General features: G+C 39.9%; 1 protein-coding gene across 1 annotated transcript in view; it reads right to left on the bottom strand.

The window, feature by feature from the left end:
- Positions 1-18,665, bottom strand: part of Rad51 (RAD51 recombinase) — a 35,032-nt gene that overhangs the window by 8,456 nt on the left and 7,911 nt on the right. The window contains exons 3-5 of the mRNA XM_028885971.2: positions 16,709-16,846; positions 10,526-10,643; positions 7,166-7,257 (exon numbers count right to left, since the gene is read on the bottom strand). Of these exons, the coding sequence (XP_028741804.1) occupies positions 7,166-7,257; positions 10,526-10,643; positions 16,709-16,846 (348 nt within the window). The remainder of the gene's footprint in view (positions 1-7,165; positions 7,258-10,525; positions 10,644-16,708; positions 16,847-18,665) is intronic.

Genomic DNA, 18,665 nt, shown 5'->3' with positions numbered 1-18,665 from the left:
TCTGGCTCCAGGTTTTTATTAAGACCAATTAGGATTTGTACAACACCAATCCTTCCTGAGTATGGTGGCTCAAAGGCACTTGTAATCCCAGTGCTGTGAGAAGTAGAGGCAGAACCTGAGCTTGTGTAGTCCAGGGTGGCTTTGAACTCACAAGAGATCCAGATGGATCTCTGCCTCCCGAGTACTAGGATTAAAGGTGTGTGCCACCACTGCCTAACCGCTATGACTAACTCTGGCTAGCTCTGTCCTCTAGTCTTCAGGTAAATTTTTTTAGATTACAAACATATCACATTTCCTCCTTTTCGTTTAAAATAATAAAAGGTTATAACTACTATAAGAAAAACTATATACAACAAGTACAATAACTATATATATTATATACAATCAAGAATTACATTAATAGCCGGGCGGTGGTGGCACACGCCTTTAATCCCAGCACTCAGGAGGCAGAGCCAGGCGGATCTCTGAGTTCGAGGCCAGCCTGGGCTACCAAGTGAGCTCCAGGAAAGGCGCAAAGCTACGCAGAGAAAGCCTGTCTCGAAAAACAAAAACAACAACAAAAAATTACATTAATAATGTTCAGTCCATTAACAACTGAAAAATTCAGAGAAAATACTCCATTATTTATCACATTTTGGTGAATTCAAAGTGTTGTACCTAATTCACTTTCTATTCTGACTAGTATTACAAACCGAAAACTATCTTTTGATGTCTTTCAGACTTACATACTTTACAGCTCTTTTAGTTTCTGAATTTGTTAACAAGGAAAACTCTATCTAGTCTTCAATTCCCTCAGAGACCCAAGAAGGAAATAATATTACTTTAGTAAGCAGGAAGTACAAACAAGTGACTTCCAAAAAATGTGAGAAATGTGGGGGCTAGAGAGATGGCTCAGAGGTTGAGAGCACTGACTGCTCTTCCAGAGGTCCTGAGTTCAATTCCCAGCAACCACATGGTGGCTCCCAACCATCTGTAATGAGATCTGGTGCCCTCTTCTGGTGTGTAGACATACATACAAACAGAACACTGTATACTTAATAAATAAACAAACAAACAAACAAATAAATAGATAAATAAATAAATCTTTAAAAAAATGTGAGAAATGACGGAAACAGCTGGCTGCCTGGACAGTCACCCAAGGTTCTTCTGCAACGTTGGGGCACTTATCTTGGGCCTACAGGCCTAGCATATCTGACAGACATTTCTGTGAAGCAGGATATTATGAAGGGCTGTCCTACCTTGTCTTAGCAAGGTTCAGCAGTCCTTTCTTTTGTGTCCTGTTTGTCCGTTTGGACAGCATACTGTCAGCAGCTGAGGGAAGGGCACTTTATTACCCAGTGGCTACCTTTTGCCACAAAGAAACCTCATAAGGATGTTCTTCAATGCCCATCATCTTCTCTGAAGTACATTGGTACTGCCAGGAGCAGACATATCTCATTGTCATTGAAAAAAAAAAAACCCAAAAACTATGTTATTAAAATATCTTAAATGCCATATTGTGTAGATCTCTAAGTGTCTGAAGACCACCTATCTATCTAAAATATATCTGTTTGACCTGGAAAACATGTCTAACCTAACTACAAGTTCTATTGCAATATGTGACTAACTACTAGCCAGCATTTCTTTATTATCCTAAATAGTTTGTAATAATAACTTTCAAGGACTAGCAATTTACATTACATTGTTAAATGAGCTGTATAGGTACAATACCTTGAACAAGATTAGAAGTATATGTACAGTAGGTTCTAACATAATTAATTTCAATTTTGTATCAATATACACAATTTGCATACAATATACAAAAATCCAAACCAATGTAAAAATTGTAAAAGTAGATTCAATAACTTACTTTTTATCTTATCATATCTATATTCTTTTTTTCTTTTCAAACAAGAACCCTGAATCTAGTCTCCTTTGTTTAGCTTTTTTCCTGACCATTACCAATAACAACTTGTAATCAACCATCAAAACAATGACAAACATCCGTAATTCATTGAATGACCAAAACCCACCCACCCCACCTCTTGGGAATGTGGGCATTGCGTTCTTAACTTTACTTCCTGCTGTCTGGGGGCAAAGGCATCTTTAGGAGATCTTGAGAAGAAAATTCTGGGTTGTCAAGTCCTGGGAAAGGTAGCTGTATCATTTGTTGTCCAGGCTCTGCAAAATGGGAAAGTGCAAGGCTTGTCTCAGGTCCTGGCTAGAGCAGTCTGTGAGGCTGAATCATCTCAGCTAACCATCTTGAAATTGTCTTGAGCAGTTTGGAGTCCAAATCTTTGGGTGGTGTTTTTCAGCTTAATGGCGTTATCGTAGTCCATGTGGAATCATCATAGTGGGGTCCCATCATCCTTTTGGAGACTTCAAAGGTCACTGTTAGGCTTGGTCATGATTCACCGCAGAAAACTGATAGACCCAAACCCAAAATCATGTACAGGAAGCTGGATGAAGCCTTTTTTCTAGAATTGGTACTCTATGACCATTAATATTAAGAACAAAGTTTAAAAAATATATGTATTAGTCTTACAAATTTTGATATAAAATTCATACTTTATTTTCTTCTGTCCCATATCAGGTGGCTCTTCTGATATGATTCAGAGATTTTGCATTTTCCTTTAACAAGCATGCTTGGCTTTAGAGAAGGAGAAAGACACTCCAACTCCAAAGCCAGCTTTAATTTTAATTAAACTGGGACTACATAAAGACCATTTGTGTTATATGTGTCTGTAGAGAATAGCAGAAACATTTAGGAAGATTTATGAAATTTTATCCTGTTAGATATGTGCTATACCAAGAGGCCAAATTACTCTTTTTTTTTTTTTGAAATTTTTTTCTGGAGGATTTATCCTTTTGCTTCAGAAGTCTCATTTATCCAGTGGTCTTCAGATTCCTTAGCCTTCATTCTTCTGAAAGACAAAAACAAAACCCTTCCCCAACCCTAACTTCGGGGAGGTTCTCATTTGGCAAGTTATATCTGATTAAATGAAAAGCATCTGTTAGTTGTATAAGTCAGCTAAATTGAATGGTCACACTGGTTGATGAACTGTCACCTCTTCTAATTAAGGGGTCTCTCTTGCTCAAATTGAACCTTTATCAATTTTGATGGTATCCATAGCTTTTCTTCTCCTGTGGAAACAAAAGCAAAACCTTGTCCCCAACACATACCCTGGTTTCCATTCTGAGGTCAGCATATCCTTAAAGTATATAGGCTGATTTAATTCTGTAGTTTTTTTTTTCCCTGTTATCCAATGTCTCTTCACAGTTGTTCCTTTTTCATTAGCATTGAGAAAATTCAAAGTTAATAAAGCATTATGTAATCTATTTCTGGGGGTGAGGTTTGCTACCCCTTTCTGTTTATTTAGCATATCCTTTAGAGTTCTGCTTGATTTTTCTATGACTGCTTGGCCTGTAGGACTGTATGGTATAAATGGAATATGCATTATACTGTAATAAGAAAAAAATTGTTTCATTTTCCCAAGCATATGCTGGAGCATTGTCAGTCTTAATTTCTACATGTATACCGATGATGGCCGTAACTTCTAGCAAATGTGTGATTACAGAATCAGCCTTTTCAGAACTCAGAGCAGATGCCCATTGAAATCCTGAGTATCAATGGTGTGGTGTACATATTTTAATTTTCCAAATTCTACAAAATGAAGCACATCCATCTGCCAGATTTTGTTCCTTTCAGTACCCTTTGGGTTACTTCTTGCAGGTAGTAGAGTTTGGTTGTATAAAGAACAAGTAGGATATTTCCTTATAATTTTCTTGGCTTGTTGCCAGGTTATAAAAAAATCATTTTTCAAACCCTTACTATTGATATGATGTTTTTTATGAAATTCTGAGGCCTCCAGCACACTTCCTTTCAATAGTTGCATCATTACCTTGTGCGAGAGGGCCTGGCAGACCCGTATGGGATTGGATGTGTGTTATATATAAGGGATGATACCTATTCCTGATTATTTCTTGTAACTGAATAAAGAATGAAGTTAATTCTGAGTTACCAGGGATAAATTCAGCAGTTTCAATGTGTAAAACAACTCTTTCTGAGTTACTGAGTCAGTAACTATGTTTAGAGGTTCCGTAAAATCCATTAATACCATCAGAATGACATATAATTATGACTTTTGGACAGAATTATAAAGACTTTGACCCACTTTACTTAAATTTTCTGATTTGTAACCTGCCTCTCCTGATTTGTTTGCATTAGTATAAAATGTAGGGACTCCAGATATTGGCGTTTCCTGTACAATGTGAGGCAGGATCCAGTTAGTTCTCTTTATAAATGGAATTCTGTTGCTTTTGGGATATTTGTTGTTAATCTCTCCCAAAAAATTACTACAAGCTCTTTGCCAAGGTTCATATTCTGCCCATAATTTGTCAATTTCATCACTGGTTAAAAGAAGTACAATTTCTGCTGGGTCTGAATATCTCTATAATCTGTTTTAACAAGTTTTTCTAAAACTTTTATCTTGGTAGTCACATTAACCAACGTTTTTAATGATGAAATGATCAAACAATATTTATAATTGACATTACATAAATCCCATCAACATTAATTATCCTCTCATTTAATTGTTCCATTTTCAGACCGTCTAGTGTATTATCAAACAGAGACCAAACTCCTTCCATTGTAATAGTGTTTCCCATTTTTTCGTTGTTGTTGTTGTTTTGTTTTTCTTTTTTTTTTTTTTTTGGTTTTTCGAGATAGGGTTTCTCTGTGTAGCTTTGCGCCTTTCCTGGAGCTCACTTGGTAGCCCAGGCTGGCCTTGAACTCACAGAGATCCGCCTGGCTCTGCCTCCCGAGTGCTGGGATTAAAGGCATGTGTATCACCAACACTCGGCTGTTCCCCCCCCCCAGTCGAGGTACAAACCCAAGCACTCTACCACTGAGCTAAATCCCCAACCCCCCCATTTTTTTAATGTAGAAAAAAAAAACTCTTAACTAATTCCTCCCTTTAAGAAATCCCAATTGGGGGATGGAGAGATGGCTCAGCAGTTAAGAGCACTGGCTGCTCTTCCAGAGGACCTGAGTTCAATTCTGGTGCCCTCTTCTGGCCTGCAGGCATACATGTAGGCAGAGCACTGTATACATAATAAATAAATAAATCTTAAAAAAAAAAAAAAAAGAAAAGAAAAGAAAAGAAATCCCAATTGACTCACCAAATCTGTTGACAATAACGATTCAGATGACAGTGTGACAGCAGCCCCAGGAGGGGGCTCAGAGAAAGCCACAACCCACCAGGAGAGGACAGAAGTGAGAAGAGCCAGCAGTCTGCATGGGGGAACACGTGAAAGCGGCTAATTCTGGTGTTTGGAGCCAGAGTCTGTGCCTGTGGAGTTGGCTGTCTGCACAGTGTGAAAGCGGCCCACTCTTGCAGTTTTCGGAGCTGAAAAGCCTATGGAGTTTGCTGCAGACAGGCTGCAAAAAAACCTCAGCTGGCAAGGTAGGGGATGTCATTCTGTATGCTGTAAATGTGTGTTGCTCTGATTTGGTTGATAAATAAAATGCTGATTGGCCAGTAGCCAGGCAGGAAGAATAGTATAGGCTGGATAAGCAGAGAGGAGAATTCTGGAACAGGAAGGATGAGTCAGGAGTTGCCAGCCAGACACAGAGGAAGCAAGATGTGAAGACATAACTGAGAAAAGGTACCAAGCCACGTGGCTAAACATAAATAAGAATTATAGGTTAATTTAAGTGTAAGAACTAGTCAATAGTTAGCCTGAGCTAATGGCCGAGCAGTTTTAATTAATATGAGCCTCTGTGTGTTTACTTGGGTCCAAGTGGTCGCAGGGCCACAAGAGCTGAGCAGGACCAGGAAAACTTTAGCTACAAGGCAGGGTGGAAACTCGGGCTGAATCCAGCTCTAGCCTGAGCCAGTGGATACAAAGCCACAGGCAAGCAGCTTTTTCATGAATTTGTGCCCCGTGTTGGGCACCATATGTTGCACGAATCCTAATAGGTTTTATAATAAAAACCCAGAGCCAGATATCAGGGTGAAAGCTGAAAGATCAGAGAAGCAGAGCAAGTCACAGCCACCACCTCTTACCTCACCAACTCCTCAACCTGAAAGAGCTTCTCCAAGAGTTCCTGTCTCCTCCTGCCTTATATTCCTTTCTCTGCACAGCAATATCACTTCCTGTTTCAACCTTCCTAGTGCTGGGATTATAGGTGTGTGTCACCTATACCTGGCTGTTTCTCTTTTAGAGTAGATTAATCTCATGTAGCCCAGTGTGGCCTTGAACTCACAGAAATGGATCTCTGTCTCTGCCTTCTGAGTGCGAGGATTAAAGGTATATACCACCACTGCCTGAGCTATGTGGCTAACTCTGTGGCTTGTTCTGCCCTCTGATCTTCGGACAAGCTTTATTTCTTAGATTATAAACAACATTTCACTACTACAGAGAAAACATTTTTACTTAAAAAGACTAGATACCGTGTTTAATGAACCATATCAGGTTATTATTGTTACACTTTTTTTTTTTTTTTTTTGGTTTTTCGAGACAGGGTTTCTGTGTGTAGCTTTGCGCCTTTCCTGGAGCTCACTTGGTAGCCCAGGCTGGCCTCGAACTCACAGAGATCCGCCTGGCTCTGACTCCCGAGTGCTGGGATTAAAGGCATGCGCCACCACCGCTCGGCTTTGTTACACTTTTTTTGAGACAAAGTTGTTACACATATTTTCTGAGACATAAAGTGTAGACTTGCAGGGCTAGGGAGGTGGCTTATCAGTTAAGTGCAGTGGCTACTCTTCCAGAGGACCAGGGTTTAATATCCAACATCCACACAACTACTATCCAACTCCAGTTTGGGATGGTGGTAGTGGTGGTGGTAGTGGTGGTGGTTTGGTACTTCTGGTCTCTGAAGGCACTGGGCATGAACACGGCACACAGACATGCATGCAAACAAAACACTCATACATATAAAAATAATTAAAATTTAGACCAATGAAGAAAGGCACGTAAATCTAGAAAAAATGGTAGGAAAATATTTTGCATCAGTCATTTGGAACTTTGTATGATATGGATTGATTTTCAGTAGGAATTATCTTCTAACTCCCTTTGGGATTCTAGAGAAAGTACGTTTTATGTCCATCCTAATAGATGCATAAAGATATCATGAGTCAACCAATGCCTGCTGATCTGATTAGCCCAAACGCCAACAACTCACCTGGCATGTTACAGCCAATGTATGACAGATCTGTGTCTTCCCAGTTCGGAATTCTCCAAACATCTCTGTGATAGATCCAGTCTCAATTCCACCTATAAAAGTAAAAAGTAACTCATATAAAGTAACTGTTTAGAAACTATAATCACCGAAATGTTCTAGAGCACATGGACGTTCCCATAAAACTCCCATTTTCTTTTTTCTTTTGGTTTTGTGAGAGCTACTTTCTCTGTAGAACATCCCTGGATGTCCTAGAACTCGCATTGTAGACCAGGCTGGCCTTGAACTCACAGAAATCCATCATTCTCTGTCTCCCAAATACTGGGAATAAAGGTATGCACCACCATCACCACCTAGTTAAAAACTCCCATTTTCAATAATCAGTAATTTGTTAATTTCTTTTCTTTCTTTTTTTTTTTTGGGGGGTGGGGGGGTGGGTGGAGACTAGGCTCACTAGTACACACCTGTACACCAGCTATGAGGGAAGATGAAGCAGAAGAATAAAAAAGTTCAAGGCCCTTCTGAGCAATATAGGAAATTCAAGACTAGCCTGCCCTGTCCAAGCCGGGCAGTGGTGGCACACGCCTTTAATTTCAGCACTCAGGAGGCAGAGCCAGGTGGATCTCTGTGAGTTCGAGGCCAGCCTGGTCTACAGAGTGAGATCCAGAACAGGCACCAAAATTACACAGAGAAACCCTGTCTCGGAACCCCGCCCCCCCAAAGATCCTGTCCCAAAGCTGTAGGAATGTAACTTAATGGTAGAATTGCTTAGGATAAAAGGCCCTATATTCAATTCCCAATTACCACAAAAAATATGAAAATAATAAATAAGGCCGGGCGTTGGTGGCGCACGCCTTTAATCCCAGCACTCGGGAGGCAGAGCCAGGTGGATCTCTGTGAGTTCGAGGCCAGCCTGGGCTACCAAGTGAGCTCCAGGAAAGGCGCAAAGCTACACAGAGAAACTGTCTCGAAAACCCAAAATAAATAAATAAATAAAAATAAATAAATAAATAAAAATCACTTACTTTAAAATAATTACAGACTATTTTACATATAGGGGTTCTGTGCATTTATCACCTAGTGTCCTCAGAGCTAGCTTTCCAACAAAAGCTGACATTCATTCAATCCGCAGCATGTTCAAATCTCCATTATACATGTATTGTTTTGTGTTGTTATAGTTTTTAGGCAATTTTATTCCAAGTATAGTTTCATATAATGTTACCATAATCAAGTTACAAAATTCAACCATGAAAAGACAACAAGCAGCTTCTACAGTTTTAATACAACCCAGTATTTACCATTTCTTGTGATTCTCCTTGTCCAATGCACGTAATTGTATCATTCATGTAATTCTAAAAGTCTAAGAGATATGAAATCTTATCATTCTCATCTTGAAGAAAACAGGCTTAGGGACATTAAATAATTGTCACCAGAAATATTATTTTCACCATTAATCCAGTCAGTAAATACTAGGAATGAGAATCGTTTTTTTGTTACACAGGATTTTTTTTTTTTTTTTTTTGGTTTTTTTGAGACAGGGTTTCTCTGCGTAGCTTTGTGCCTTTCCTGGAGCTCACTTGGTAGCCCAGGCTGGCCTCGAACCCACAGAGATCCGCCTGCCTCTGCCTCCCAAGTGCTGGGATTAAAGGCGTGCGCCGCCACCACCGCCCGGCGTTAGACAGGATTTTATGTAGTTTAGGCTAGCTTCAACTCACTCCATAGCTGAGGTCACTATATCCAGTGTGAAGGGGGTCATCATCTATTTTTTTTTTTTTTTTTTTTGAGACAGGGTCTTTCTTAGCCTTGGCTGCCTGGAGGGAAGGGGATCTTAGAGGGGTCCAAACCAGACATATAAGGTGGTACATGCCTTTAATCCTAGTGCTCAGTAAACAGAGGCAGGGGGATTTCTGTGAGTTCCAGTCTAGCCTGGTCTATAGAGTCAGTTCCAGGCTAGTCAGTGATCTGCAATAAATAAACAGCAACATGTACTATACTTGGAGTAGTATTTAAAAAATGTTTTGTACCAAAAAGTATAGCTCAGCGGTGGAGGACATGGGTCTCTGGGCTCAATCCCTTCCCATGTAGTTTTTTTGTTCTTAATTTTTTTTTCTTTTCTTTTCTTTTCTTTTTTTTTTTGTTTTTTTGAGACAGGGTTTCTCTCTGTAACCCTGACAGCCCTGGAATTCACTCTATAGACCAGAAAGTCCATGAACTCACAGAGATCTGCCTGCCTCTACCTCTTGAGTGCTGGGATTAAAGGCGTGTGCTACCAATTGCCCATGTTTTTAAATTTTTGTAATCAGTACTGTGTGTATGATGTGTGTGAGTTTAGGCAGGCATATGCCACATCTCACATGTGGATGACAGAGAATAACTCTGGGAAATAGTTCTCTCCCTCGTCTGTGGATTAAAGGGATCTAACTCAGGTCATCAGTTATGAGGCAACCACTACCTGACCTATCTCTCTGCCTTCCTCCATTGTATTTAACCAGTCATTAAATTTCAATCTTGTGATAGAAAATAAATACACACACACACACACACACACACACACACACACACACATTTATTTCCGTAAGCAGAGGGAACTTATTCTCTAAAAAAAGTAACAAAGAGCCGGGCGGTGATGGCGCACGCCTTTAATCCCAGCACTCGGGAGGCAGAGCCAGGAGGATCTCTGTGAGTTCGAGGCCAGCCTGGGCTACCAAGTGAGCTCCAGGAAAGGCGCAAAGCTACACAGAGAAACCCTGTCTCGAAAAACCAAAATAAAAAGTAACAAAGATTAAATTATTTAATTTATAGCCAGAGCTACAAAGGGAGAGACTGTTTCAAAAACCAAACCAAACCAAACCAAACCAAGCTGAACCAAACATTAATTTAAGGACATCCTTGGCTCCTGATTTAATTCTTAAAACCACCCAAAAAAAGAAAAAATTGAAATCATCACTTATTTTAAAAATAATGTTAGATTTATATAATGTTACAAAGAAATATACAGGGAAGGTCTAGGTACTCTTCACCTAGCCTCCTCTAACGTTACCTACCGTCTTTTCCAACTATAATATAGCATCTATTGAGAAAGCTGGCATTCCTATAATCTATTATATTCAAATGAGCCTGGAATATGAGATCTGTCAATACAAGTCAGCAAACAAACAAACAAACAAACAAGACCATAAACTAAAAAGTCTTACAAAAGCAAACCTACAGAATTAGCCAGTCAAGGCCTTGAAGAAATCTATAGTTCATACTTCTCTATGTCATACTCACATCTAAGATGAATTCTACACTAATATTCTGGTTTGTTCTGGCCATAAGCTGTATTAATTAGGGTTTATAAAATATGATAAGAGATTATTATACCTTGAAGCAGTTTGTCAAGCTCTTTGGAGCCAGTAGTAATCTGTATGATTTCTGACCGTCTTTGGTGAAATTCAGTTGCAGTGGTGAAACCCATTGGAACTAATTTCGCTGCCTCAGTCTAGGAAAAATAAGAAAAATTAAACCAATAACATGAGACAGGCAAAAAAAACAGTATCTGGAAAAGTAGGGACCCAAAATGATTTAGACTGTGATTTTTATACATCTTGGAGTACTTGGATACTTTATCAGTTGAACATCCTTCACTTGAAAATACACTGAATATTCCAAAATCTGAAACTTCTTGAGTGTAAGGTTTTTGATAAAAAATTTCAGGCTTCTGCATATTTCACCTTTTATTTCACATTAGAGACAGTCAACCTCCATGTACACTAATACAAGCCCAGGTCACGACAGGAAAACATTTGTGTGCTATGGTGACAGGAGGGCAGCACCACAGGAGACTAAAAACAAAAGAACTGTACATATCCGACTTCTCTATTTTGTGACGATGTAGTATGTCTTTAAGATTTATTTTCACCGGGCGGTTGTGGCGCATGCCTCTAATCCCAGCACTCGGGAGGCAGAGGCAGGCAGATCTCTGTGAGTTCGAGGTCAGGCCAGGCCGGGCTACAGAGTGAGTTCTAGGATAGGCTCCAAAGTTACATAGAGAAATCCTGTCTCGAAAAACCAAAAAAAAAAAAAAAAAAAAAGATTTATTTTCATTTACTATGTATGTATACAGTGTTCTGCCTGCAGGTCAGAAGAGGGCATCCGTTGCCATTATAGATGGTTGTGAGCCACCATGTGGATGCTGGGAAATGAACTCTGGATCTCTGGATGAGCAGCCAGTGCTCTTAACCTCTGAGCCATCTCTCCGGCCCCAGTGTAATGTCTTTATACCTTACTTCCTGTTTTGTCATCCATTAACATTCTGCCTTGCAAAACAAGGACACATGCTATTCCAGACTTTTCTTGCTTTATGTCTAATTCTTCATCCCTATCAGGTATACATTTTCTGTTTTGTTTTTTCCAGACAAGGTTTCTTTGTGTAGTCCTGGCTGTCCTAGAACTCATTCTGTAGATCAGGCTGGTCTCAAACTCAGAGATTTATCTGCCTCTGCTTCCTGAGTGCTGGGATTAAAGGCATGTGCCACTGTACCCAGCTTTGATTTCCTTTTTTTCCTTTTCTCTTCCAATACCTCTGTAGACTTATCATCTATTCAGATACCTATATGTTTTACTTAAATCTGAAAAGGAATCAATCAGTTTGCCTTATTGCCTTATTGAGTACAATAAAATAAAATTAACTCTAAAACACAAAGCTCCACTATTAAATTCTCATGTGAATAAAGAGTAAGATTTTGGGGCTGCAGAGATGGCTCAATGGCTAAAAGCACTGGCTGCTCTTCCAGAGGACCTGGGTTCAATTCCCAGCACCCACACAGCAGTTCACAACTATCTGTAACTCTAGTTCCAGAGATCTAATGCCTTGCCCTGGCCTCTTGGGCATAGCACAAATGGGGCACATAAACATACACAAGGACAATGTACCTACACATACATAAAATAATAAAATAAAAATTAAAACAAGGAGTAGGGTTTATTTTGGTGTCTTTGGTCTTATACTTGGCAGAGAAGTGCTCTAAATGTATCAGTATTTTCTCAAAAAAGGTATATTCGTAGCCCTCATTAAAAAAAAAAAAAAAAAAAAACACCAGGCATTGTTTGTCATTTCCGATCTGTGTTGGTGCTCATTTGAGAAAAGTTTTCAAATATTAAAAAAAAAAAAAGGAAAAAAACAAAAACAAAACAAAACCCCACCAGAGAATTTGTCTGTACATGTTTTCTATCTCTTGTTCTAACAAATCTCTGTGCATACTTAGAGGAAGTTGTAAGCTACCTAACATAAGTGCTGGGAACTAAGCTCAGATCCTCTGCAAGATGTGTATATACTCTTAACCACTGAGCCATCTCTCCAGCCCCTGTTTTTGTTTTTTTGTTTTTTTTTGGTTTTTAGAGACAGGGTTTCCCTGTGTAGCTTTGCACCTTTCCTGGAACTCACTTGGTAGCCCAGGCTGGCCTCGAACTCACAAATATCCACTTGGCTCTGCCTCCCAACTGCTGGGATTAAAGGTGTGCGCCACCACCGCCCGGCCTCAAAATGGTTTTTTTAAGACAGGGTCTCTCACTGGGACCTGAGACTTACCAATTAGGATATGCTGGCTGGCCAGTGGACCTTGGGATTACTCATCTCCACTTCCCCAGTGCTGCTGGGATTACAAATGCGTACCACCACACATGGCTTTTTGTGTAGTAGAAATTGAACTCCGGGTCTCATGCTTTCGTGACAGCACTTTAAAAACCAAGCTATCTCGACAGCCCCATCCTTGTCAATTTAAAACGTCTCACACACACTCACATTTAAATATATTAGTATTGTTTTTCTCTTTCTTTTTTTCCTTTTCTTTCTTTTTTTCAGAAAGGGTTTCTCTGTGTAGCATTGGTGGTCCTGGAACTCACTTTGTAGACCAGGCAGGCCTTAACTTCAGAAATCTACCTTCTTCTGCCTCCCAAATGCTAGGATTAAAGGTGTGTGCCGCCACTGCCCAGCTTATATTATTTTCTAAACTTTTCTCTATATATTTTATACTCCCGTTGCACATTCCCTAAAGTGTGTACATGTTACTTTGTAAACATAATTTACTGTACAATTGAGCGGTGTGCTGGAAACAGTTACTTCTCTAAGGCTCCAACATTGTTAATCATTTTCAAGGGTTTCTACTGTCAAAAATCAAGTGAAATGATAATCATTACCAAGTAGAAATTCATATGTCTACAAGCAAAGGTGACAGAAAAATGATACCTAACTCCACAGTATTTTGCATATCTCAAATCACTTTTTGTGCTACAACTCTTGGCTGATTTCCTTATTTGTTAAACAGAAAATACTGGTTCTGTATTATTTCCTAGTGTCATTAAAAAGGCAAATAAGGATATGAGAGAGAGGATGGGGGTGTGGCTCAGTTGGGAGAGTGCTCACCTAGCATGCATAAGGCCAAGGCTCACTCCAGCACTGCAAGAAAATAGGTATGATGGTGTATCCTTGTACTCCCAGAACCAGGGAGGGAGAAACAGGAAGATGAACAGCTCAAAGTTCTTTTTAGTTACCTTGAGTTTGAGGACAGCCTGAGCTACATAAGACCCTGTCTAAATAATAACAGCAGCAGCATCAACAAAAACTTTTAAAAACAATCTGATAGTATATGAAAGCATTAAATACTATTTTAAAACAGGGTTATTGAACTACCACTCCATACACATCTGAGACAGCAATAACATCAGTGGTTCTTATTTTTATGTATTTTTGAAACAGGATCTTATATATTGCAAACTTCCTCCAACTCACAACTCTCCTGCCTCAGCCTCCTGAATACTGAGGTTATAGGTGTATTATTTTTTATTGTTTTTTAAGATAAGATTTCCTTCTGTAGCCTAAGCTTGCCTGGAACTATGTTGCCCAGGAGGAATCTGAACTTCAGACAATCCTCCTGCTTCAGCCTTCCAAGTGTTAATATGTTCCAATAGTCTCAGCTCTATAAAATGACTTGTCACTGTTATAGTTAAAAACAGAAACAAATTGGGGGGGGGGGTGGCACACACCTTTTATCCCAGCACTCAGGAGCCAGAAGCAGGTGGATCTCTGAGTTAGAGGCTAGCCTGGGCTACAGAGTGAGTTCCAGGACAGCCAGGGCTACATAGAAACCGTCTTGAAAAACAACAGCAAAAAACCCAAACAATACTCTAAGCACATAGACAGTCTATGATAAATTAAGTGATAGAGTACACACACTAGAACTTAAAACAGGACTTTAATATTCAAGCAATAAAATAGCTTTTGGGCTTGAAAGGAAAACCTATTTATTATGAAAAATGTACATATCAGAAAACTGTAAAACAAAACAAAAAAAGGGCACAGACTAGAGAGAGGTCTCAGTGGTTAAGAGTACTTGCTGTTCTTGCAGAGGACTAGGTTTAGTTCCCAACACACACATGGTGGCTCACAAATGTCTATAACTCCAGTTCCAGGGGCATCAAACATGCTCTTCTGGCTGCTGCAGGCACCAAGCATACATGTGGTGTACATATACATGTAAATAGATTTTTCTCTGGGCCACTAGCTCACAAGAGACTTATCATTAATTATGACAGCTCAGCCTATAGCTTAGGCTTGTCCCACTAGCTCTTATAGCTTAACCCATTTCCATTCATCTATGTGTTGCCATGTGATTTGTGGCTTTATTTCTCCTCCTGCATGTCTGTTCTCTCTCATTTGGCTGGTGACTCCTGCTGTCTCCACACTTCTTCCCAGTGTCCTCTGTGCCTGGGAATCCAGCCTAGGTATTGGCCATTCAGCTTTTTTTTTTTTTTTTTTTTTTGGTTTTTCGAGACAGGGTTTCTCTGTGTAGCTTTGCTCCTTTCCTGGATCTCGCTCTGTAGCCCAGGCTGGCCTCGAACTCAAAAAGAGCTGCCTGCCTCTGCCTCCCAAGTGCTAGAATTAAAGGTGTGCACCACCACTGCCCAGCTCAGCTTTTTATTAAACCAATACCAGTGACACATCTTCACAGTGTATAAAAAGATTATTCTGCAATATATATACTTGCAGGAAAAACACTCATACACATAAAATAGATAAAATAAAAAATGAAATAAAATAAAGGCTGGAGTACAGATCAATAGCAGAGCATGTACTTAAAGCATACAAGAAGTCCTGGGTTCAATTCCCAGCCCAGAGACAAAAAACAAACCAAAACAGTGTCCAGCTCATATTCTATACATGCATACAAAATACACACATTTTAATGGGGCCCTACCCTTGCGCCGGGGGGATTTATATACTGTTAATGATTAATGGGGGAAGAAATGTTTTCTTTGTTGGTGTAGCTGTACTGTGAACAAATGCTCACTATGTTCCTGTAAGCAAACTCACTGAAATTCACTATATCACCTCAACTCCTAGGGCCATAAAAGTAGGTTGTTCAGTGGGAAAGAAGAGGATCAAGAGAAGGAAGGAGACAATTGAGGGTGATGGGGTATGATTAAAATATATACATGCTATGACAATGTAATATTATATATTAATATGGGCTAATAAAAGCATTAAAAGATGTATGAATGTATACTGTTAACTTGACTTTTTTATTGTTGTGATTGAACCCAAGGCTCTGAGCACACCAACTTACCACTCTACCACTCCACCAACGTTCATCTGCCTTTTTATATCAACATTTTACCAATATGCTCTCTTCCCCCCCCCCCCTTTCTGAAGTACTAATAATTAACCCAGGGACTAGCATATGCTAGGCAAGTATTCTCCACTGAGCCATATACTCAGCTTCTCTTTTTCCTTTGAGGCATGGTCTCACTAAATTAAGTTGCCCAAATTGGCCTTGATGAATTCACTCTGTATCAGAGACTGGCCTCCAACTTCCTGTCACAGGTCCCACAGTTGTTTGAACTAAGGCTTGCACCCAATGATGTGGCATCAATAATATTCTTCTAAATTGTTCTGTGGCTGCATACATAATAAACATATTTTGGGGGCTGGAAAAATGGTCTACCAGAAGACCAAGGCTTGATTCCTAGTACCAGCATGTTGGCTCACAAACATCTGTAACTCCAGTTCCAGAGAATCTAACACTCTTCTAGCCTCTGAAGGCAAGCATGTGGGGCACAGACACACATGGAAGCAAAACACCCACACACATAAAAGAAATTAATTTTCAAAAAGAAAAATCTCTATGAGGAGAGATCATATTCAAAATAAGGTGCACACCAATCACTGCTGGTGGGAACAGTAATCAGTATTTTTTGGCAGTATTTATATCAAATTCCATGATATTGCAATTCTCTACAGGAAATCTGAATTTAAGATAAAAACTCCCAACAACTGGGCACTGGAGGTACACTCTTTTAATCTCAGCACTCGGGAGTCAGAGGCAAGAGGATCTCTGTGAGTTTGAGCCCAGCCTGGTCTACAGGCGAGTTCCAGGACAGCCAGCGCTGTTACACAGATAAACACAAACTCCAACAGTCACCTCTAGAAAGCAACAAGAGAACGAAGGAGGCAGACAGCCTGTCACTATGTACCGCCTGCCCTCCCCGCCATCACACAGCTACACTCACCAGAATTTTCTCAGCTTTGGCTTCGCTAATTCCCTTAATATTTATCAGTTCCTTCTTTGGTGCATAAGCAACAGCCTCCACCGTATGGAAACCAGCTTCTTCTAATTTCTTCACATCATTGGCATTTACGCCACATTGCTGTAAGAAAACAGATGAACATGGATATTACAGTTTAGAAAGCTATTTGAAGATCACTAATATATGCAGTACCTCTAAAAAGCTTGTCTACATATGAGTTATTAAATAACAAATTATCAACTTTTTCATTATCAAAACTAATAGTTTTGGGCTGGGGAGATAGTGAGATATAGTAAGTAGTGTTTGCTATTACCCTGAGGAGGTTGAGACAGGTGGATTCCTGAGACTCACTAGCCAGCCAGTCTAGCCTAACCAGTGAACTCCAAGCCAAAAAGCGTGTCTCAAAAAAAAGAAAAAAGAAAAAAAAAGGTAGATAGCTCCTGAGGAACAATACTGAGGTTGACCTCTGGCTCCCACATGCATATGTACTAGGACACACACAAATTTTAAACTAGAACTATGTTAATGCATAAAAATGGACTTAGAAATTGAGATTAAACTAGTAGCAGGGCATGGTGGTGAACACCTTTAATCCTAGCACATGGGAGGCAGAGGCAGGCAGATTTCTGAGTTCCAGGCCAGCCTGGTCTACACAGAGAGTTCCAGGACAGCTTGGGTTACATAGAGAAGCCCCACCTCAAAAAAACCAAAACCAAATCAAAATAACTTTAAACCAGCGCTCTCTAATGCTTCTCACATCAGACATAACAGACATTGTTATTTCTCAATGCTAGGACAAACAGGTAAGACTGCCCCCAGAGTAAGAGCTACCTTGGCATAGCAATATCCTTTTGGAAGAACAAGGACTGGAAAGCTCTGCTCTAACGACTGACATTATGGATGGAGAAAATGGGAGGCTGGAGAGATGGCTTAGCAGTTAAGAGCACTGGCTAGCTCACAGAAGACCAGGGTAGGGTCCCAGTATCTACAAGGCAGCTCACAACCATCACTAAAGCCAATTGAAGGGGATTGGACACCCTCTTCTGACCCGTGCACGTACTGCATGTAAGTGATATACAGGAAAGCAAAACACTCATACATATAAAACAAGAAATAAATGAAACAAAAGGTGAGGTGGCTCCGTGGGTGTGTCTGATGATCCAAGCTAGATCCTATGGTGGTAGGAAAGTTGTCCTATGATCTTTACAGGTGTGCTGTAACACATATGCACCCACAACAATAAACAGAATAATAAGCAAAAATTTTAAATGGGGAAAATGGTAGGGAAGGGTGTTATGGGAATCCTGTCATCTGTCAGCTAACCAATAGAAAGGAACGTTTGGGTCAGAGAAGCGGAGAATGGAGCAGGTGACTCATTCGGATTTCCCACTCTGTCTTGTGATAAATGTGCACAGATCACGTTTGATAATAAATGGTAAAGTAATCTTTTGACTTCCTTCTTCAGAAGGGCTCATTAGGCCTCAATCCCTACCTCGCCAGAGCTATTTGTAGTTAACGGTTACTAGGGCAAGGGGGAGACATTTTCTTCAGCAACATAGCCACTGATAATTGCCTTTATTCTTGTAAATAACTCCTGCCCAAGCTCATGTAAACAACCCTAATTAAACTTACTGGGTCAACAAAACAAGCTAAAATATATGAAAGAAGGGGGACTGGCTATGAAGAGAAAGGGAACCAGCAGGAGGGTGACAAAGGAGGCTAATAGAGGTGACTATGGTCAGAATACATTATACAGATGCAGAAAACATCGTAACAAAACCCATTACTATGTATACTTAACATATGCTAATTAAAAATTTGTTTAATTTAAGGGGGCTATGGGAAATAGGCATGGTAGCATATACCTCAGCTACACGACTTTGGGACCAGCCTGGGTTCATGTGAGCACCTACATGGTGGCTCACAACTGCCAGGAACT

Source organism: Peromyscus leucopus, chromosome 4 (genome assembly GCF_004664715.2).
Source record: "Peromyscus leucopus breed LL Stock chromosome 4, UCI_PerLeu_2.1, whole genome shotgun sequence".
NCBI classification, from domain to species: Eukaryota; Metazoa; Chordata; class Mammalia; order Rodentia; family Cricetidae; genus Peromyscus; species Peromyscus leucopus.
Note: the sequence above shows the minus strand (reverse complement) of the source record. Positions and strands in the feature narration are given on the sequence as shown.